The sequence below is a fragment of the Lissotriton helveticus genome, chromosome 9, assembly GCF_964261635.1.
Source record: "Lissotriton helveticus chromosome 9, aLisHel1.1, whole genome shotgun sequence".
Lineage (NCBI taxonomy): Eukaryota > Metazoa > Chordata > Amphibia > Caudata > Salamandridae > Lissotriton > Lissotriton helveticus.
The window spans coordinates 550596574-550617836 of record NC_136070.1 but is presented as its reverse complement, the minus strand read 5'-3'; the positions used below and the strand labels follow the sequence as shown (position 1 = coordinate 550617836).

The 21263-nt window shown below is 44.9% G+C and overlaps 1 protein-coding gene across 1 annotated transcript in view; it reads right to left on the bottom strand.

The window, feature by feature from the left end:
* Positions 1 to 610: 610 nt before the first annotated feature.
* The window catches only part of LOC144781542 (solute carrier family 22 member 6-A-like), a 239250-nt gene continuing 218597 nt past the window's right edge, over positions 611 to 21263 (bottom strand). Inside the window, exons 9-10 of the mRNA XM_078660447.1 lie at positions 5866 to 6069; positions 611 to 1746 (exon numbers count right to left, since the gene is read on the bottom strand). Of these exons, the coding sequence (XP_078516573.1) occupies positions 1665 to 1746; positions 5866 to 6069 (286 nt within the window). The 3' untranslated portion in view covers positions 611 to 1664. The remainder of the gene's footprint in view (positions 1747 to 5865; positions 6070 to 21263) is intronic.

Sequence of the window (21263 nt, the reverse complement as noted above, 5' to 3'; positions counted from 1 at the left end):
CCAAGTCCTTAGCCTAATACCATTTAACAGATTCTTGACAAGTCAATGGGCTCATCAACTTTCTGAACCCTTATGGAAAAGCTTCAGACTTGCAATATCTTTGTGATCTCTACAGAGCGTCATTCATCATCTTATATCTAAGCATAATTGCAAAATTAAGCTTTGAGCAATCACCAGACATTGAATTCATCGAGGTCATTACAATTTTGGGCAATATTTGTCTTATTTATGTAGGGAAGCATGCCTAAAGAGCCACCATTCATAATATTATCAGTCTGAGTTGTTTACCAGTAACACAATTCCCAAATTCCGCGTACTTCGAGGTGTTATGGGTATCATGGTTTTTCTCTTCTAGGTATGCTCATTTTAGATTACATATTCATCTTTCAGATGTGAACGAAAGTGATTAATATTGAATGCATGTTTATTTTAAGTAATTTTTCACATCTGCTAGAAAATATTCACAGTATTTATTTTGAGTTGACTGCTGAGTTCTGAATAATTGTTACAGACTTGTGAACAAAGCTTCATGGACAGCTGATAACTACATTTTTCAATTATTCAAAGGATACAGTCTCACAGAATGAAAATGAGTAAAAGGGCATCAGACCAATGTCTGCAAATTGTTTATTCTGAAAGATTCGACAACACTTAAATATTTTATAAGAGCTAAGCACAGGGACTGAAGGGTTAGAGAGGAACTTCGTGCCAGGTGACTCAGACAAGACAGCCATCCAGAATAGCATCACAAACTCTTGATGGAGGCTAACAAGAAGCATACCGACTTCATTTGATGAACTTATCAGCCCGGCTGCCATCGCAGACAGAAATAGCAGACTTTGCTATTATATTGAACAAAAAAGGGTAATTGTTCCAACAGGTATGCAGGTGTTAACAATCTCAGAAATTTCTATTAGGCTTTCCTTTGGTGCTAAAAGAATAGCTCAGTAAGTAAAAAAAATTAGGGTGGAACTGTTATAATGTTATGCAGCCACATTTTATTAGCTGTTTATCCTTTGTGATACAATGCCACTGCTATTCCGTTTGTCTTAATTGCTGTTACAATTCTAATCGTCTACATTAGGATAGAATTAAAAAAAATTTTTTAAATCCCTAATATATATCCTTTGTTTCCTAGTGATATTGAGGTTGACTTTCCTTAAGGATAGGTTGTTTGTATACCCCAGCAATCCCTGTGATGTCTCATGGGATGGATCATTCCCTTAAATACATCTCACTCAAATATTGATCAGTGGGTTTTGGGATAGTTGCAGTCCAATTGGCTTTTTGTCTTGGGTCGGTACAATGACAATGTCCTTAGTGCAGGAGATCTAAAAAGTCAAATTCTGGGATGTGTCCTAGAAAATTTAGAAACCATATTAGAGGTGCTGCCACTTATGCCACTGGTTTAAAGTAACATTTCACTATTGTTCAATAAAATACTCTTGCATTTTGTTTTGTGAACCTCATCTGTAAGAGGGCGGCCTTTCCTCCCTACAATAGTTCAAAATGGCCGACAGACTCTGTACACCCTCTCATCCCTTCCCAAATATCCTGGGAGGACTTGGAATGAACATTTATCTTAAAAGTGTCCTCCAGTGCTTCCGGTTCCCATGCAGATGCTGAGCTTCTTCCCGTTGTTCACCAGGTCAAGAATACATTGATCAACCAGTAGCGCTCACAGCATCCTGGAGTAAGATTTTTTCTGGGATCTCATTTTTGCTCAGTGTTTTCATCTTTTTTATTCTTAAAGGAGAGAAGAAATAAAAAAAAATGACATAAGTGATAAGGTTGATGTTGGCAGTGCTGACCAGCTAATGAGTCACCAACTCTTCAGAGAATTTCTTTCTGCCATGCCAGCCCGCATGCCAGACACCCACCTCTCTGCTTTAGAAAACATCATAGTGTGTAGCTAAACTTGAAGTGACCAATGAAGATCCCAGTGGGTTGGGTCTGTGCTAGAATTTCAGGATGGCCACAGACTATGTAAATCAGTGCATTAAAATTAATGGTACGTAAATGTTTCTTATGTGGGTATCTGGAAAATTCAGACTGAATCTGAACCTACTAGACCTGTTTTGGACACCTTGTAAGCAGACCTAAACTACAGCCATCTGAGACTCCCTTCTGCTTTTCCCATGATCTTTACCTCATGCTTAAAGTCTTGCCACTTTCCTTAATCACTGTATCAGTGACTATAACCTCTACAAATATTCTAGATACAGTTGTGTTTCAATATTTAAAGATGTGCCATGCCACATCTGCTCCTATCTAACATAAGCATCCAATCACCTCAACTGCTTTCAAATATTAGGGGACTAGATAATGTAATTTTGTGTCCAGTATTTGCTAGCTTATTTCTCTTTAAAAATACATTTATAATGCAATAAACTTATTACTTAATATTGTAAAACTTTATTCAGACTTTTGAAATTTAAGCATAGTCAGAATGTTAACAATGTGGTGAACAAGATATCAACCTCAGTCACAAGATTGCTTTATATATTTAGGTGCAGTCATTCTGGACGTCAATTTTGTTCTTGTTATTACTGATCTTACATCGATCCGTGTTGTGTTTTGTTTCTTAGCATTGGTTGATTACCTGCCCTTGCTAAAGCATGGATAGAGATACTACTGCCACACTTTGACCGTAGAGACTTCGAGTTTCTGTCTTGATACTAAACCGAAGAGTGAATTTTGCTTTCACAAGGAAGACAAGAACAATCTGATTGCTTTTGGAGCAATATGCTTCCTAACATGAATATTGCAGTGAGAACATTTTAAACTTTGCATCCAAACATTGTTATTTTGTATGTTTTAATATTTTTTTCCACATTTTACTCTTGATTCTATTGTACTATGCATGAAACTGATGGCAAGTAAAAACAACAACATTTATGCCTATGAAATCCTTAATATTTAATTAATGGCTTTTCATGCATTACTATGCACCCCGCCCTCAATCTTTGAAATCATACATTCCTAACCCTCATTTCAGTCTCAGATATCATCGGCCTTTACCTCCAAAAGCGCCTTCAATCGCATGAACATAATTCTCGCCACTGGTTAGCACCACTGTCTGAACCTCAATACTGAGACTGTACCCTGATAATTCCTCCAGTTTTTGTAGAATGACCAAAATGCAAAAAAATCCTTCAACCTCTCAAAATTCTGGCTCAACCAATCAGTCTTGCTGCTTCTTCATCAAAGGCCACTGCAAGCACTCTACACGCTATCAGTTTTTAGTATCTTCACTATAAAAAACCAGCCAGCTGCAACCAGTGATGGCCGTACCCTCAAAACCCTACACACAAAAATGCATGTGTGCCTTCTCAAATGGTTAAAGTTGTGAATAATTCAGTTTCAAGTCCATGCGCATTCCCTCAGCCTGTCCATAGGTGACCAAGTCAAATCTGGAAAGAGACAGTTACTTATTTCCCTCTAAAAGACCCCACCATCTTATAGGATCTCAAAGTTATCATGGCCCTTCCACTGAATCAGTTTCTTCGGGATTTCTCACTAGGAATGAAGTTCACCAGGCTGACAAAACAGTATGGTGAATGTTCTTAAGGAAAGCAGGCGTGTTGCTTTTTTGTTTTTCTGCATTTTTACTACTGGTTAATGGGTTCATTTTATTGCACAGTAGACGTCTGCCCACCGATTCCCTTTTTTGTGTTCATTTTATTTCCCTTTTGGGAAGTACCCTCTTTCACCATGTTCACCTTTCACCTTCTTCTACCTTCTTCTACCTCGTTTGCCTTCTTTTACTGTGTGCAGTACCTTTTTATTTCTTAAAGCTCTGGTGATCCATTGTGTCAAGGTCGCGCTGACAGAATAATATATTGCAGTGGCCATATTTTTTTTCCTTTCACCCTACATTAAACTTTTACAAAATGAAGAACACCAAAACAACCTTCAGTCATTTGTTAGACTTGCTCACTTCAGCAGTCTACTCTTACTTCTGCTCAAATCTTAACCTCTTTGATCTACCTTCTGCTTATGGTATAGTTGGCCATGAATTGCTTCTCATTTCTAATCGTTCTTTCTAGCTTTTCTCTTGACTAGTCAACCTGTTATTTACCATTTACTGGTGTTCATCCAAATCCCCCCATCCCTTTGTCTTGTTCATTTGCTTGCTTCAAACAACCAGAGTCTTCCTGCCTTATCTCTCTAACTATGTTTTTAACAACATCCTGTCCTTTTTAACTTCTCTTTTTATCTATTCAGAGACAAGTTACTAATCTTCTTTACCTCCTTCACACCATACCCATAAATGTTGAATTTTATCACAACAAACATCGCTAATCCTCAGTGAATGGCTCAGCACTGATCATGCTGCATTTTCCTAAAACCAGTGACATATTTCTTCTTCTAAGTAGCTGCACTATGACAGCCTCTCAATTTTCTCCCCGACTTACACCAGCATCCCCTTTCCCCAACTTACAATCTCAGCCCCTTTTGACAACCAAATGCCTTACTGCATAGATCTCAAAAGTCTCTGTCATGTAGTTATAACTGATAAACATCTATAAAATGTGTCACCCCACTTCCAGCATATTCACTCAAGTGCCTGACACTATACATCCTAAAGTGCATATCCCAGCTGTTTAGTCAACTTGGCCCAATATTACTTGCAAGGTCAACACAAAAACATCTCTTATCAACACTGCATGTCTGGATTTTAGTGCAAAAAAAAGTCTTCCTAAAATCCCATACCAAACATTTCCGAGAATTAAAGGGACTGCTCATTGGTACATAACTGAATAAATCACCCTTCAAGCTCCTAACACCCACTCTGATCTCTCATTCAACTTAGCACTCTACCACTCACTTTGACTTAGTCTCCCTGCTCCCACCCTTTCACCTGAGTATCCTTACACTGATGTCAGGAACCAAATCACCTTGTTGCCTTTAAAATTTACCTCAAAATATTTGTGATTTAATTTGAACCCTGATACAATGAGGTAATTCTTTGTCTTATGAACACTGCCTACAGTAAGGTTTAGTTGTTCCTGTTGAATCAGAGAGCCAATAGTGGACAATCCCTCCTGTTAACATGCCAGAGTCTCTGCATTGTCTTAAATAAATGTCCAAGCCTCCAATATGGCACAACTGAAATACATAGGTAACATCAATTTTTTAACACAGATTGTACCTACATTACTAAAATGTGAGTGAGAGACATATAAAGTGAAGGTTGTTGGTATGTAACTGGATTTGACAGACCACCTTGTTCTGAAACAGCAATAGCTTGGAATCCAGCGTGGTCCAAGAAAATCATTGTTAGAAAATCTTCTGATATACATATTGTGTTAAAAATCTACAAACATACTTCTCACCAGAGTTATTAATAGAACATCTACACCTACTCTGATGATATTTTTGTAAACACTATTTAAGGCTTATTATTTGTGACACACAAAATGTTTGTAGACAATATTCTGACTTACCATTTGTGTTCTTATTGTTTTACTGTAAAGTATGGCAAGTATCCCTCTCGTTTTTCCTAATTCTGATTCCCCACTAGCCATTATTGTAAGTTCCTATTGATGTAATTTTATTAACAGGCTCTAACTAATGGCACTCATTGATTCACAGTGAAAAATTGCCCAAAACCTGAACAAACATTTCACCGGTAAGTCCTTGAATACTAACTAACTTTGGCAACAGTCCTCCAGACACAGTTCCTCAGAGGATCAATCAAATTATTGAGGCCCCTCTGACCCAGTGCTAAATAAATTCCAATGTATGATCTTCTACCTTTGACTTTACTGAATGACCCATTCCATAAGGTTTAAATTGGTGGATGCACGTGGTAGGAGGGGACTACTCTGTGGTAGTAATAGCAGTCAATGCAGTACTAACCTGCTTTCAACTTCTTCAATAGTGTCTGGCAAGGCCTCATTAAGGGTCTCTGGTAGGAAGCAGGCTATGATTCCTGATGTCATGGCAGCGCCTCCGTAGATGATGAGTGGCAGGAATGGGTAATACTCGCTGGTTATCTTCACAATGGGTGCCACAATGCCTCCCACTCTAGCCATAGTGCTGCCAAATCCCAAACCACTCTGCCTGTGGAAATATAGAAAAATGCCCGGCCTTATTTTCTAAAGAGAATTTATCAAGCCTGAAAAAGTGATAAACATTGAAATATAAACATCACTGGTAGCCAGACTTTCATATATTCATGTACCAATATCAGTGTCCAGCACTGCAGACCCCACTTTTATACAATGGAAATAACTTCATTAGTATTTTAGCCCTTAAGTATAATTCTGTTTATTCTGAGCTCTCATCCCTCCAGACTCGCACATGTGACCTTTTGGTCTAGGAGTACTCTTCTGTTAAGTAGGCTATTGTACAATGATTACTCCCACAAGGGATGCTAATGTTATATGCATGTTTCTGCGGGAAACCACCTTTACAACGCAGTCATTACATCGCACTACCTTTACATAGCAGTCATTACATCACAACATCCTTTACATAGCATGTCATTACAACACAGCCATTACATTGCATGTCACTACAACGCATGTTATTACAATGCATATCACTACAACGCAGGCATTATATTGCAAGTCATTACAATGCATACCATTACAACGCATAGTACCCTTACACTGTCCAACACTTACCCTACTGGTGCACTCACTGGATTTAGAATAGTAATTTTTACCCCTACACTATCCAACACTTAACCTACTGTTGCACTCAATAGAGTTAGAATAATAATTTTTACCCCTACACTATCCAACATTTACCCTACTGTTGTACTCATTGGAGTTAGAATAGTAATTATTACCCCTATACTATCCAACACTTACCTTAAATGCGATGTAATGGTATGCATTGTCATGGTATGCGTTGTGAAGGTATAATGTGATGTAATAGAATGCGTTGTAAAGGTAGTTTCTGAAAATGCGATGTAATGGCATGCAATGTAAAATAATGCGTTGTAAAGGATGTTGCGATGTAAAAACTGTGTTGTAAAGGCATGCATTGTAAATGTATGCGTTGTAACGTCATACATTCATTTCTGCACTGCATGCATATTGCCATTGTTCATGATGTCCTTAATGAACTTTGGGACTTAATTAGACCCTGGAGGACTTTACTCCATTCCTCCAGGACAGCAGAGGGACTTCAACCCACCATATTAGGAAATCTCCACCTGCCTGACAAAGAACTCTGTGGCTTGAGATAAGCCCAAAAAAAAGAGGTTCCACTGAAGGCACTGTAGTTTTTTTGTTGATCTGCTCTGAAAATGCTTTATTCGATTTTAGAAATCATATAAAACCATAAAAGCCACAGATACCACATTAATACAAGAGTACATTATTTAATTCAAATTATTACTTTGTTAAAAAGTTAAACTTCTCCTTTTTCTTATTACACTTTTAAAAAAAACAGCCATGATTCCAATTACATAAACATTTTCAAACAGTTGTAATAATAAAAAAGCTGGACGACATTGCCTCCATACACCTTTTTAAAAAAAAGTTTTATGTTGTATAAATACAAACTTCTAAAGCAGAATTTGTTTTTGCAAAACAAAAAGCAAATGTTCCTGAGATGCTGGATTAATCCTCCCAGCATGTAAGAGGTCATTTATATGCTTTCCCATGTGTGACCACAGCTTCCAATGAAGGTTTAGCCAAAAGAAACGTACCTCACAATGTACTAAATAGGAAGACGGTGTAAGGTACACATCAGTCTAAGACTTCCACTGGCAGAGCCAGAGAGTCTCCACCTTTAGGTACATGATGGTTCACATGATTCTTAACAGAACGGGCAAACCAGGAGCTGGCGGAAAGAGTACCTTCCACATTTGTGCCAGAGTACCTTGTCTGCAAACTCTAAAGCCCTTTATTTCCAGTTCAACACAGTAGCAATCCTTAGGAAGATGATAAGTGACCTCGGAAACTTTTTATGCATTGATATATATATATATATATATATATATATATATATATATATATATATATATATATATATATATATATATATATATATGCAGAGAAAAGCCCTCCAGACGAAAGGACCAAAGGACACAGCGGGGGTACCAGGAAACCTTTTAATTTGGCGCAGGTTTACAGCATAATGCATTTCGGCGTTTTCATCTTGCCTTCCTCAGATGCCTTTCCTGCCTTGGGCTACTTCAGCTCCCTCTTTCATGTATTACGGAGTTCCAAAATTGATTGGAGTGTTTCCGGCCCCGCCTTAAATGGTATCAGCTGTAGATCAGTGCTGGACGGACTCGGTCTTCCAGCATGCAATGCAGCTGTAATCCAAAAAGCGGAGTAGCGCTTCAATGCGCCCTGTTAAGCCTCGAAAGGGGGAGAAGGCTGAGTTTGTGCCACCAAAGTCCCAGAAATTAAATTGCAAAAGGTCACCTCGGGTCCCCAACGCCTCAACCCCTGGAGCAGTTCACAGCTGAGCCGTGACGATGAGATACCGTGATCCAGCGTCCCCGTGACTTCATGGACTGCGGGTTGCAGCAGCTCCTGTCCGTCGTGCTCCTGAGGTGGGTCAGCAAACTACCAATCCCTTGGTTTTCGTGTGTCATGTTGCCATGTTGCCTTTACTTGTTGCCGGCCACTTTTCGAGACGGTTCCTTCATTTAACGCTCTAAGGCAAAGCTCGTTGTATTTGATGCAGAGAAAAGCCCTCCAGACAAAAGGACCAAAGGACACAGCGGGGGTACCAGGAAACCTTTTAATTTGGCGCAGGTTTACAGCATAATGCATTTCGGCGTTTTCATCTTGCCTTCCTCAGATGCCTTCCCTGCCTTGGGTTACTTCAGCTCCCTCTTTCATGTATTACGGAGTTCCAAAATTGATTGGAGTGTTTCCGGCCCCGCCTTAAATGGTATCAGCTGTAGATCAGTGCTGGACGGACTCGGTCTTCCAGCATGCAATGCAGCTGTAATCCAAAAAGCGGAGTAGCGCTTCAATGCGCCCTGTTAAGCCTCGAAAGGGGGAGAAGGCTGAGATTTTGCCACCAAAGTCCCAGAAATTAAATTGCAAAAGGTCACCTCGGGTCCCCAACGCCTCAACCCCTGGAGCAGTTCACAGCTGAGCCGTGACGATGAGATACCGTGATCCAGCGTCCCCGTGACTTCACGGACTGCGGGTTGCAGCAGCTCCTGTCCGTCGTGCTCCTGAGGTGGGTCAGCAAACTAACAATCCCTTGGTTTTCGTGTGTCATGTTGCCATGTTGCCTTTACTTGTTGCCGGCCACTTTTCGAGACGGGTCCTTCATTTAATGCGCTAAGGTAAAGCTCGTTGTATTTGATGCAGAGAAAAGCCCTCCAGACGAAAGGACCAAAGGACACAGCGGGGGTACCAGGAAACCTTTTAATTTGGCGCAGGTTTACAGCATAATGCATTTCGGCGTTTTCATCTTGCCTTCCTCAGATGCCTTTCCTGCCTTGGGTTACTTCAGCTCCCTCTTTCATGTATTACGGAGTTCCAAAATTGATTGGAGTGTTTCCGGCCCCGCCTTAAATGGTATCAGCTGTAGATCAGTGCTGGACGGACTCGGTCTTCCAGCATGCAATGCAGCTGTAATCCAAAAAGCGGAGTAGCGCTTCAATGCGCCCTGTTAAGCCTCGAAAGGGGGAGAAGGCTGAGTTTGTGCCACCAAAGTCCCAGAAATTAAATTGCAAAAGGTCACCTCGGGTCCCCAATGCCTCAACCCCTGGAGCAGTTCACAGCTGAGCCGTGACGATGAGATACCGTGATCCAGCGTCCCCGTGACTTCATGGACTGCGGGTTGCAGCAGCTCCTGTCCGTCGTGCTCCTGAGGTGGGTCAGGAAACTACCAATCCCTTGGTTTTTGTGTGTCATGTTGCCATGTTGCCTTTACTTGTTGCCGGCCACTTTTCGAAACGGGTCCTTCATTTAACGCGCTAAGGCAAAGCTCGTTGTATTTGATGCAGAGAAAAGCCCTCCAGACGAAAGGACCAAAGGACACAGCGGGGGTACCAGGAAACCTTTTAATTTGGCGCAGGTTTACAGCATAATGCATTTCGGCGTTTTCATCTTGCCTTCCTCAGATGCCTTCCCTGCCTTGGGTTACTTCAGCTCCCTCTTTCATGTATTACGGAGTTCCAAAATTGATTGGAGTGTTTCCGGCCCCGCCTTAAATGGTATCAGCTGTAGATCAGTGCTGGACGGACTCGGTCTTCCAGCATGCAATGCAGCTGTAATCCAAAAAGCGGAGTAGCGCTTCAATGCGCCCTGTTAAGCCTCGAAAGGGGGAGATGGCTGAGATTTTGCCACCAAAGTCCCAGAAATTAAATTGCAAAAGGTCACCTCGGGTCCCCACCCCCTCAACCCCTGGAGCAGTTCACAGCTGAGCCGTGACGATGAGATACCGTGATCCAGCGTCCCCGTGACTTCACGGACTGCGGGTTGCAGCAGCTCCTGTCCGTCGTGCTCCTGAGGTGGGTCAGCAAACTACCAATCCCTTGGTTTTCGTGTGTCATGTTGCCATGTTGCCTTTACTTGTTGCCGGACACTTTTCGAGACGGGTCCTTCATTTAACGCGCTAAGGCAAAGCTCGTTGTATTTGATGCAGAGAAAAGCCCTCCAGGCGAAAGGACCAATGGACACAGCGGGGGTACCAGGAAACCTTTTAATTTGGCGCAGGTTTACAGCATAATGCATTTCGGCGTTTTCATCTTGCCTTCCTCAGATGCCTTTCCTGCCTTGGGTTACTTCAGCTCCCTCTTTCATGTATTACGGAGTTCCAAAATTGATTGGAGTGTTTCCGGCCCGCCTTAAATGGTATCAGCTGGGGGTCACTAAAGTGAAGCAGCAGTCGTACTTGGAATTGAGGACGGGCCCACTTGTGGAGTCCATACAGGACTTGATTGTGTGCTTCCCAGACCACACTTCCCAGAATGCACAGTCTCATTTGAGCCTCCCATCGGTGGGTGTGTTATATATAAAATGGGGAAGTGGGTCAGCGGTTGCGCACACCGCTTCCGTTAAAGCCCCTGAAGAGAAGCATATGGAGCTTCGAAACACGTTGGGCAGATCCCGTACGGAGCGGCGTCTACGAGTGGATCCCCATCCTCACCTATACATAAACAAAGCTGCTGTTTGTGTGCTACTCAAATGTGGACACCTTCTAGCATTGATTTATACGCGGCCGTCCAGCCGCGGAGTATGCACCACCCCGGTACCCTGGGGGTCACTAAAGTGAAGCAGCAGTCGTACTTGGAATCGAGGACGGGCCCACTTGTGGAGTCCATACAGGACTTGATTGTGTGCTTCCCGGACCACACTTCCCAGAATGCACAGTCTCATTTGAGCCTCCCATCGGTGGGTGTGTTATATATAAAATGGGGAAGTGGGTCGGCGGTTGCGCACACCGCTTCTGTTAAAGCCCCTGAAGAGAAGCATATGGAGCTTCGAAACGCGTCGGGCAGATCCCGTACGGAGCGGCGTCTACGAGTGGATCCCCCATCCTCACCTATACATAAACCAAGCTGCTGTTCGTGTGCTACTCAAAGGTGGACACCTTCGAGCATTGATTTATACGCGGCCGTCCAGCCGCGGAGTATGCACCACCCCGGTACCCTGGGGGTCACTAAAGTGAAGCAGCAGTCGTACTTGGAATCGAGGACGGGCCCACTTGTGGAGTCCATACAGGACTTGATTGTGTGCTTCCCGGACCACACTTCCCAGAATGCACAGTCTCATTTGAGCCTCCCATCGGTGGGTGTGTTATATATAAAATGGGGAAGTGGGTCGGCGGTTGCGCACACCGCTTCCGTTAAAGCCCCTGAAGAGAAGCATATGGAGCTTCGAAACGCGTCGGGCAGATTCCGTACGGAGCGGCGTCTACGAGTGGATCCCCGTCCTCACCTATACATAAACCAAGCTGCTGTTCGCGTGCTACTCAAAGGTGGACACCTTCGAGCATTGATTTATACGCGGCCGTCCAGCCGCGGAGTATGCACCACCCCGGTACCATGGGGGTCACTAAAGTGAAGCAGCAGTCGTACTTGGAATCGAGGACGGGCCCACTTGTGGAGTCCATACAGGACTTGATTGTGTGCTTCTCGGACCACACTTCCCAGAATGCACAGTCTCATTTGAGCCTCCCATCGGTGGGTGTGTTATATATAAAATGGGGAAGTGGGTCTGCGGTTGCGCACACCGCTTCCGTTAAAGCCCCTGAAGAGAAGCATAGGGAGCTTCGAAACGCGTCAGGCAGATCCCGTACGGAGCGGCGTCTACGAGTGGATCCCCATCCTCACCTATACATAAACCAAGCTGCTGTTTGCGTGCTACTCAAAGGTGGACACCTTCGAGCATTGATTTATACGGGGCCGTCCAGCCGCGGAGTATGCACCACCCCTGTACCCTGGGGGTCACTAAAGTGAAGCAGCAGTCGTACTTGGAATCGAGGACGGGCCCACTTGTGGAGTCCATACAGGACTTGATTGTGTGCTTCCCGGACCAGACTTCCCAGAATGCACAGTCTCATTTGAGCCTCCCATCGGTGGGTGTGTTATATATAAAATGGGGAAGTGGGTCGGCGGTTGCGCACACCGCTTCCGTTAAAGCCCCTGAAGAGAAGCATATGGAGCTTCGAAACGCGTCGGGCAGATCCCGTACGGAGCGGCGTCTACGAGTGGATCCCCATCCTCACCTATACATAAACCAAGCTGCTGTTCGCGTGCTACTCAAAGGTGGACACCTTCGAGCATTGATTTATATGCGGCCTTCCAGCCGCGGAGTATGCACCACCCCGGTACCCTGGGGGTCACTAAAGTGAAGCAGCAGTCGTACTTGGAATCGAGGACGGGCCCACTTGTGGAGTCCATACAGGACTTGATTGTGTGCTTCCCGGACCACACTTCCCAGAATGCACAGTCTCATTTGAGCCTCCCATCGGTGGGTGTGTTATATATAAAATGGGGAAGTGGGTCGGCGGTTGCACACACCGCTTCCGTTAAAGCCCCTGAAGAGAAGCATATGGAGCTTCGAAACGCGTCGGGCAGATCCCGTACGGAGCGGCGTCTACGAGTGGATCCCCATCCTCACCTATACATAAACCAAGCTGCTGTTCGCGTTCTACTCAAAGGTGGACACCTTCGAGCATTGATTTATACGCGGCCGTCCAGCCGTAGAGTATGCACCACCCCGGTACCCTGGGGGTCACTAAAGTGAAGCAGCAGTCGTACTTGGAATTGAGGACAGGCCCACTTGTGGAGTCCATACAGGACTTGATTGTGTGCTTCCCGGACCACACTTCCCAGAATGCACAGTCTCATTTGAGCCTCCCATCGGTGGGTGTGTTATATATAAAATGGGGAAGTGGGTCGGCGGTTGCGCACACCTCTTCTGTTAAAGCCCCTGAAGAGAAGCATATGGAGCTTTGAAACGCGTCGGGCAGATCCCGTACGGAGCGGCGTCTACGAGTGCATCCCCATCCTCACCTATACATAAACCAAGCTGCTGTTCGCGTGCTACTCAAAGGTGGACACCTTCGAACATTGATTTATACGCGGCCGTCCAGCCGCGGAGTATGCACCACCCCGGTACCCTGGGGGTCACTAAAGTGAAGCAGCAGTTGTACTTGGAATCGAGGACGGGCCCACTTGTGGAGTCCATACAGGACTTGATTGTGTGCTTCCCGGACCACGCTTCCCAGAATGCACAGTCTCATTTGAGCCTCCCATCGGTGGGTGTGTTATATATAAAATGGGGAAATGGGTCGGCGGTTGCACACACCGCTTCCGTTAAAGCCCCTGAAGAGAAGCATATGGAGCTTCGAAACGCGTCGGGCAGATCCCGTATGGAGCAGCGTCTACAAGTGGATCCCCATCCTCACCTGTACATAAACCAAGCTGCTGTTCGTGTGCTACTCAAAGGTGGACACCTTTGAGCATTGATTTATACGCGGCCGTCCAGCCGCGGAGTATGCACCACCCCGGTACCCTGGGGGTCACTAAAGTGAAGCAGCAGTCGTACTTGGAATCGAGGACGGGCCCACTTGTGGAGTCCATACAGGACTTGATTGTGTGCTTCCCGGACCACACTTCCCAGAATGCACAGTCTCATTTGAGCCTCCCATCGGTGGGTGTGTTATATATAAAATGGGGAAGTGGGTCGGCGGTTGCGCACACCGCTTCCGTTAAAGCCCCTGAAGAGAAGCATATGGAGCTTCGAAACGCGTCGGGCAGATCCCGTACGGAGCGGCGTCTATGAGTGGATCCCCATCCTCACCTATCCATAAACCAAGCTGCTGTTCGCGTGCTCTACAAAGGTGGACACCTTCGAGCATTGATTTATACGCGGCCGTCCAGCCGCTTAGTATGCACCACCCCGGTACCCTGGGGGTCACTAAAGTGAAGCAGCAGTCGTACTTGGAATCGAGGACGGGCCCACTTGTGGAGTCCATACAGAACTTGATTGTGTGCTTCCCGGACCACACTTCCCAGAATGCACAGTCTCATTTGAGCCTCCCATCGGTGGGTGTGTTATATATAAAATGGGGAAGTGGGTCGGCGGTTGCGCACACCGCTTCCGTTAAAGGCCCTGAAGAGAAGCATATGGAGCTTCGAAACGCGTCGGGCAGATCCCGTACGGAGCGGCGTCTACGAGTGGATCCCCATCCTCACCTATACATAAACCAAGCTGCTGTTCGCGTGCTACTCAAAGGTGGACACCTTCGAGCATTGATATATATATATATATATATATATATATATATATATATATATATATATATATATATACATATATATATATTTATTTATCTTATTAGTAATGTTTGCATTAATAACATTATTCATTGGTCTGCCTCTCTACATGAAACTGATTATCCACCTACCTTTCTTCATACCTTCGCCACGCTGTTTAGCTAAGATATTGATGAACAACAAATGCCAGAGGTCATGGAAGGCACATCACAGACTGTTTGACTTCCCCAAGACATCAAAGAACTTTCCTTTTCTCCCAAGTTTACCACTTCAATAGCCTTCTATTTGCAGCCTATGGGCTAGGAAAAGGGCTTAAAATGAAAAGTGCACATTGCAAACAGGGACATGAGAACCTTGTTTACTTTCTGTTGCTGTCACTACTATCATGATCCTTCTGGCCAGGAGTAGTGACAGCACTATGACAGGTGTATAAAAGGTAGCCAGGGGTACCAGCTGGTATCCCTTGGGTAACCCTATTGAATGTCCATGATGTTCAGCCACTCTCTCCGCATCAGAGATACCTCTATTGTTGGTAATCACCAAAACCTCATCTCTTTGCATAACAATGTCTGTGATTTCTGTCCCTTCAATACATGGCTTTGCACTGGTCTGCGTCAATTTTAACTACCCTAAAAGTGGGTGGCTCAGAAAATACAATTTCCAGCAACTTCACAGGTGCCTGATGCCCTTACCGTCACCCATCCATCAATGCACCCACACAGTTCATACATGTATTATTTTTAAACATCAGCACCTAAACAGTCATTCATCACCTCATAACTTCCCCTATCTATCCACACCCATGCATACATTCATCCATTCACCCACATTCATGTTTTTATCCACCTATCCACACCAATGCATCCCACCAAAAGACAGTGTAGGACATGAAGAGATTCTGAGAATATGAGAAAAAAAGAGTACAGGGGAGAAGGCTGAGATTCCACGTCAATAACCTCATCTACTTTCATCCGTCGACTTATCTATCAACAGGCCCGGACTGGCCGTTGTGGGCACCGGGCAATCCCCCGGTCGGCCGCAAAGGTGGGGGCCGGTTTTGGGCCATGGGGCCTGTTTTTGTTGCAGAGACGGTTTTGCAGCATAGCTGCAAAATCGGCCCTGTAACAAAATCGGCTGAAAAGCGGCCCTGGCAAAGCGTCGCCCCCCTCCCGTCCGTGGGGCGGGGGGGCCGGCCAAGCACTTTGCCAGGGCCGGTTTTGGTTCCCAGTCTGGCCCTGTCTATCAATCTATCAATTCATACAATGTGCCAATCTATCTCTCACAGCAGTGGTGCCACCTAGCAATCCACACCCTCGAATTCATTAGCGCATAAATGATCCCCTTCCCAAAAGACGTCTGTATTTTTGATTCTGATAAGGAATGCACCCATTGCTTTATCTTTATGTTTTTTTGTATTTGCGCCTGTCTTAACATTTTAATTTCAGCATGATAGTTACTTCGTGCCCGACAGTATTCCTTCACACCAGGAGTTCATTTGTTTGGCGAGTTTTTGTTTGTGGGTAAAAATAAGTAGGTTTGTTTCTCAGTGCTGCTGCTGATTTTTTCTTTCTTTCCCCAATTTCCTCTACGCTGAGTTGCTGTGCCGAACCAGCAGAGAGACACTCGGTTTCGGTCCGGGTTTTGTGGAGGCACAAAGGAGCACGAAAGAGGCAGCAGCTGCAGCTGCAACAAGCAAGGGACAGCGGAAAGCAGAAAGGACCGTGAGCCGCAGAGCCGCCGCCCCGTTGAAGCCGTTGAACCCGTTGAACCGGGCCTGCACCAAAACAGCTGAATCGCTGTAGGGACCGGCAGGAGCCGCATAGAGCCGCGGGAGCCTTAAGGGAGCAGTGGAGGTCGGACGAGGAGAGCGGCGCTTATGAGAGGAGCCTGAGCCTGAGTCCTGATTCCCGATTTTGGAGCCTGAGCCCTGGGCCTGCACCGGAGCGCGTCCTGAGCCAGACCTGAGCCAGCCCTGACCCAGGACTTGGATGCATCGGAGCCCTGAGTCCGAGTGAGGCACCCGAGGTGAGGAGCGGGTGAGGGGGGCAAGTGTCAGGGCAGCAGGGGGAGGGGGAGGGGGGCAGTGTGTGTAGAGAGAGTGGTGAGAGTGGTGGGGTTAGCCCACAGCTCACTGCTCACAGCTCACAGTCCACTGCCTCACAGCTCCACCGCCTCTGCCACGGCCCGCCTTGTTTTCCATCTCCCATGCGCTCTCAAAAAAATAAATAAATTACTGTTACTCCCCTTGGGCAGCAGCCCCCAAGACCCTTGCACTGACATCACCGACCACGGAAAGTGTTGGTTGCTGAAAATCATCAAACTACTGAAACCACCTTACAGTCAAAACTGTAGAATAGCTGTCATGCATTCCCCGTAGACCTCAGCTCCTAGCAACAGGCCACAGGCCCCAGCCCCTGCCCCGAGGTTCCAGCTCCAGCTCCAAGTATCCAACCCTCTGGTCTCCAGGCTCCCGGCTCCCAGCGCAGCGCTCTTGGTGGGGGTCCACGGTAGGCCAAGAGGAGTGGACTGGAGCGTGTGGGACAGGGTGGTGTGGGCCGTGAGACATACAGCAAGGGGTGTCCAGCTGACGAGCGAGAGCTAGCGCCTCATCTCTAATTGAGGTGAACTCCAGGCGAGCTCGGACATTAAACATCCAGTCCTTAGGTAGGTCATGGGAACAACACTAGCACGAGCAGGATGATGCCAATAAATTGACACAAACTCAATCCCCGCTCCCTCTCCTCGCTGAAGCGGATCTCCTCCCACCTCAAGGATTAAACCAAATTAAACGTAACCCAATTTAAAAAGGGCTAATTAAAAAGGGCCTCTGATTGTTAGATACATTCCAATCAACTTCAACAACGCAGGATTGCACTAAATAAAAGAAGCCAGAAGTTGGAAGCTTTAACTTACAAATAACACGGACTATCAACTAATCAAGCAGCCCTATATCAGGTGCCCTACATCAGTGTATTCTGCCGCAAACAATACATCTTGGACTCCGAGAGATAAACAGACAAACAGATAAACAGACAAATAGATATGAGGTCGGGCAAAGAACGGCGGAGTATTACAACAGTTATCAACAATCGGAAAAAGAAAAACTAAATCCTTAAAGTATTTGCCAGTGCCCAGGAGAAATCAATTACAGCAGACGCGTCGGTCAACATGGAGGACGAAGCGCTAGTAAAACTAGACAGGGAAAAAGAAATAGAGGGAGCGGCGTTACTATCTATGAAAGCACCAAAAATCTTCCTCCAACCGAAAATCTATACCAAATACTCCTTCATAAAAGATGCAGGGGCAGTGCTGAATTTCACCAATGACACACAAAAGGGTCTCCCCTCCCTTTTGTGTCCAGAAAAAATCTTTTTAAAAACAACAGAGAGAATAGACTCACCAGGGTCACCAATGGCGGCCTTACAGAAAAATGACAGAGTAAGAAAGCAACTCTTGGAGACAAAGACGGAGTAAAAAACAGAGGAAAGTGGAGAAAGAACATGCGGCCAAAAACAAGAACACAAGGGACACAGGAAGCAATCCAAATGCAGCAAGGATATCAAAGAAGAGACTCAAGTAAAGGGGAACGAGAAAGCTGAGAAAGATGATGAGAAAGGAAACAACCAAACCACGCAAAACGTTGGAAATACGCATATTACACGTCTCCAGGAACCCCCAAGAGTGCGACTGAAACCAAACATCATAATTCCACCCTGTCAACATGGGTCAAACTCAACACAAGACACAGCGGTATTAACCTCAAACGGATTAAACCCCGTTCCCACCCCTGGTTACACCACAGAAAGGCAGGATAGCAATCATGACAGTGCTGAACTACAAATAAAAAGCGGAGAAGAAAGGACCCTACAAAAAAAAGCAAAACTAAACCCGCTCCAATACCGATTTCAGCCCCAGACAAAGGAACAGAGAACATCAGTGTTCCGCAAGAAGAGACCCCCAGCACTGCCGGAAGTAACTCATCCTTCCTCACAATGGAAGAGTGGGAAAAAATGGTTTACACTTACTCCCAGGGAAAGAGTGATACATCACAGCAGGACACAGACAATGAAACGAAGGAAGTGACGGAGGATTTAACAACAGAAGAGAGTAACCTATGGGCATATCTATTAAATACCATGAATCTCTCAACAAAGGCTTTGGAATACCACTCCGAGAAGATGGATATCCAACTCTTTTAACCTGTTTAGCCACGCATGTTACAAACATCGATAACAAGCTTTCAGAACTGAACAACTTGATTAAAAGAGCCCAATCCGAAATGGTAATCAACCCTCCAAGCTGCACCTGCTATTCAATCATTGACAAACTAGCCACGCTATCGGCCGTAATGGGCGATCTTCTAACAGATATAAAGATCGCAAATAATACCAAAAGTAAGGGAGTCGTAAATGCATGCAGACATATAGAAAGAACAGGTGAAGGACACATATCAAAAAATAATTGAATTGGTGAGGCACCGAACCTATTTGACCCAAATAAGGAAGTAAACAGCATAGAGGCCCCGCCCATAGAAAGGAATTAGTTGAACCAGAGATGAACCAAATTTGTACGAGAAGCAGAAATTCCCCAACAAACTCCGACCAAAGGGATCAGAAAGCATGACCCCGCAGGTCAATCTTTCACCAGCAAATGAGAGCAAAGGAAAAGAGGAGGAAACGGACCGGCAAGAGGTTCTAGGAACACAAATGAAGATCAAAATAAATTCTTTAGAACTAAAAAGAACAGCAATCCAATCCGCTGAAAGTATGGAAATACAAACAATAGGGAAAATTGGCACCCAGGAACTTACCGCTGCTACAGCACCATAATTAAGGATAAAAGAATTTGATGCTAATCTCAAAATGGAAATACAGAACCAGGGGGGGGAAGATCCTCAAGCATCCAGAAGACCTCAGAGAACAGAAACTGAACTAAAGACTGAAAAATATCAGGATACCACTGACCACAACGACCTCAAATCAATTCTATTCATCCCTGAGTATAGATCAAAGGGTCGAGAGGACACCTTAAACAGAAGTAACATTCTTCGAGAACTAAACTACATTAGTAAAATGGCAGGACTAGCTACCCAAGATCTAGAAGCCGTAGAATTCAAAAGTTACAAGCACATGTCGGAACAGGAAATAACAAAAACCACCTGGACCTCAGGAGAGCTAGTGGAAAAAAATTGAAAAGAGGAATTGCAACTACAAGCATGGGGGATCCGCATAAAACCTTATTATAAAGTCGGCTACCTCGAACCATTACTTCAGCACTTCAGCACTTCCAAGACCATAATGACATCACACAAAAAAGAGATTGGACCGATGCACCAAAAAAATTGTATTAAGAGGAGCCTGAGGCATCTCAGCTGAACCTAAGGCTAGAGACATCCCGACACTCAGGGGTAAAGGTGAGAAGGATACAGGGAATGACTGGTCCTGGGTAGCAAAAGCCATCAACACCAGACCCGTAGGTCCATGACAGATCGAAGAAAAAAAAGGAACTTGCCATCGCTAAAACCCTTGTTAAAATTATATTCCTGGAATATTAACGGTCTAGGATAAAAAACTATGAATAAAGATCTTTTGACGTACTTCCAGCAGTATGACTTAATTCTACTCCAAGAAACCTGGTTGGAAGAGCCGTCCAGGCATCCACTTAAGAACACTTTCTGGACCTGTGGAAGATCAAGAGGGGTCTGGACCTACTGCCTATGAGCTGAGAGAACCCCCAAAAAATTGGGCCGCCTCCCTCTTATACAAAGGGCAAAGAAGTGGACTCCAGTAGTCAATTGGCTGACCTCCGGTGTGGGTACAGGGAGACAAAAAGCTCTAAGATGAATTTTCCTGCAAGTGCAAAGCTGATTAATGGCCACTGGGCCTGGACTGGACTCAGCAGTTGGGCTCTGCTTGACACAATGCAAGTCTCTGAGTGTCTCCCAAGAATTCCTGGGGGCCGAAGAAGATTACTCATATAGGTAGGGATTTAAAAGACTCAGTACTTGATTTAAAATTTAGTGGATGGGCCAGTCCCCCAAATTAGAAATGCCATAGGCTATTCTTCACTTGTAATTATGTGGACAGTGCATCCATCATGTTTGTGACAGAGTATCCCATTCACCAAACTCTAAACCAGGGGACATGTAATAAGGTAAAGTATTTGACCAGTATGAACCTGGTTGGGGTATCTAACCGGTGCTCCATTGTGGCCAGTTTCAAATCGCATCGGGTCCAGATCTACTGCAACCATGGACAATCATTGGTGATTTTTGTTTATTGGTGATATTTTTACATAAAGTGTTGAATAACTCATATCTCTTGTTTCCCTTATTGGACTTTCTGTTGTTTTAGTGTGCTTTTGTATATTATATTTTACTCGATTTATCTAATTTGGTATAGAATTTTTGGGGGTTTTACCCTGAGTTAAGCCTGTCTCCCCTGTACCATAGTTACTAGAGGCAGGGACGGGCTGGCCATAGCAGCCATTGGGCATTTCCCAGGAGGCTGGAAGGGTGGGGCCCAGTTTTACAGAGTTGGGT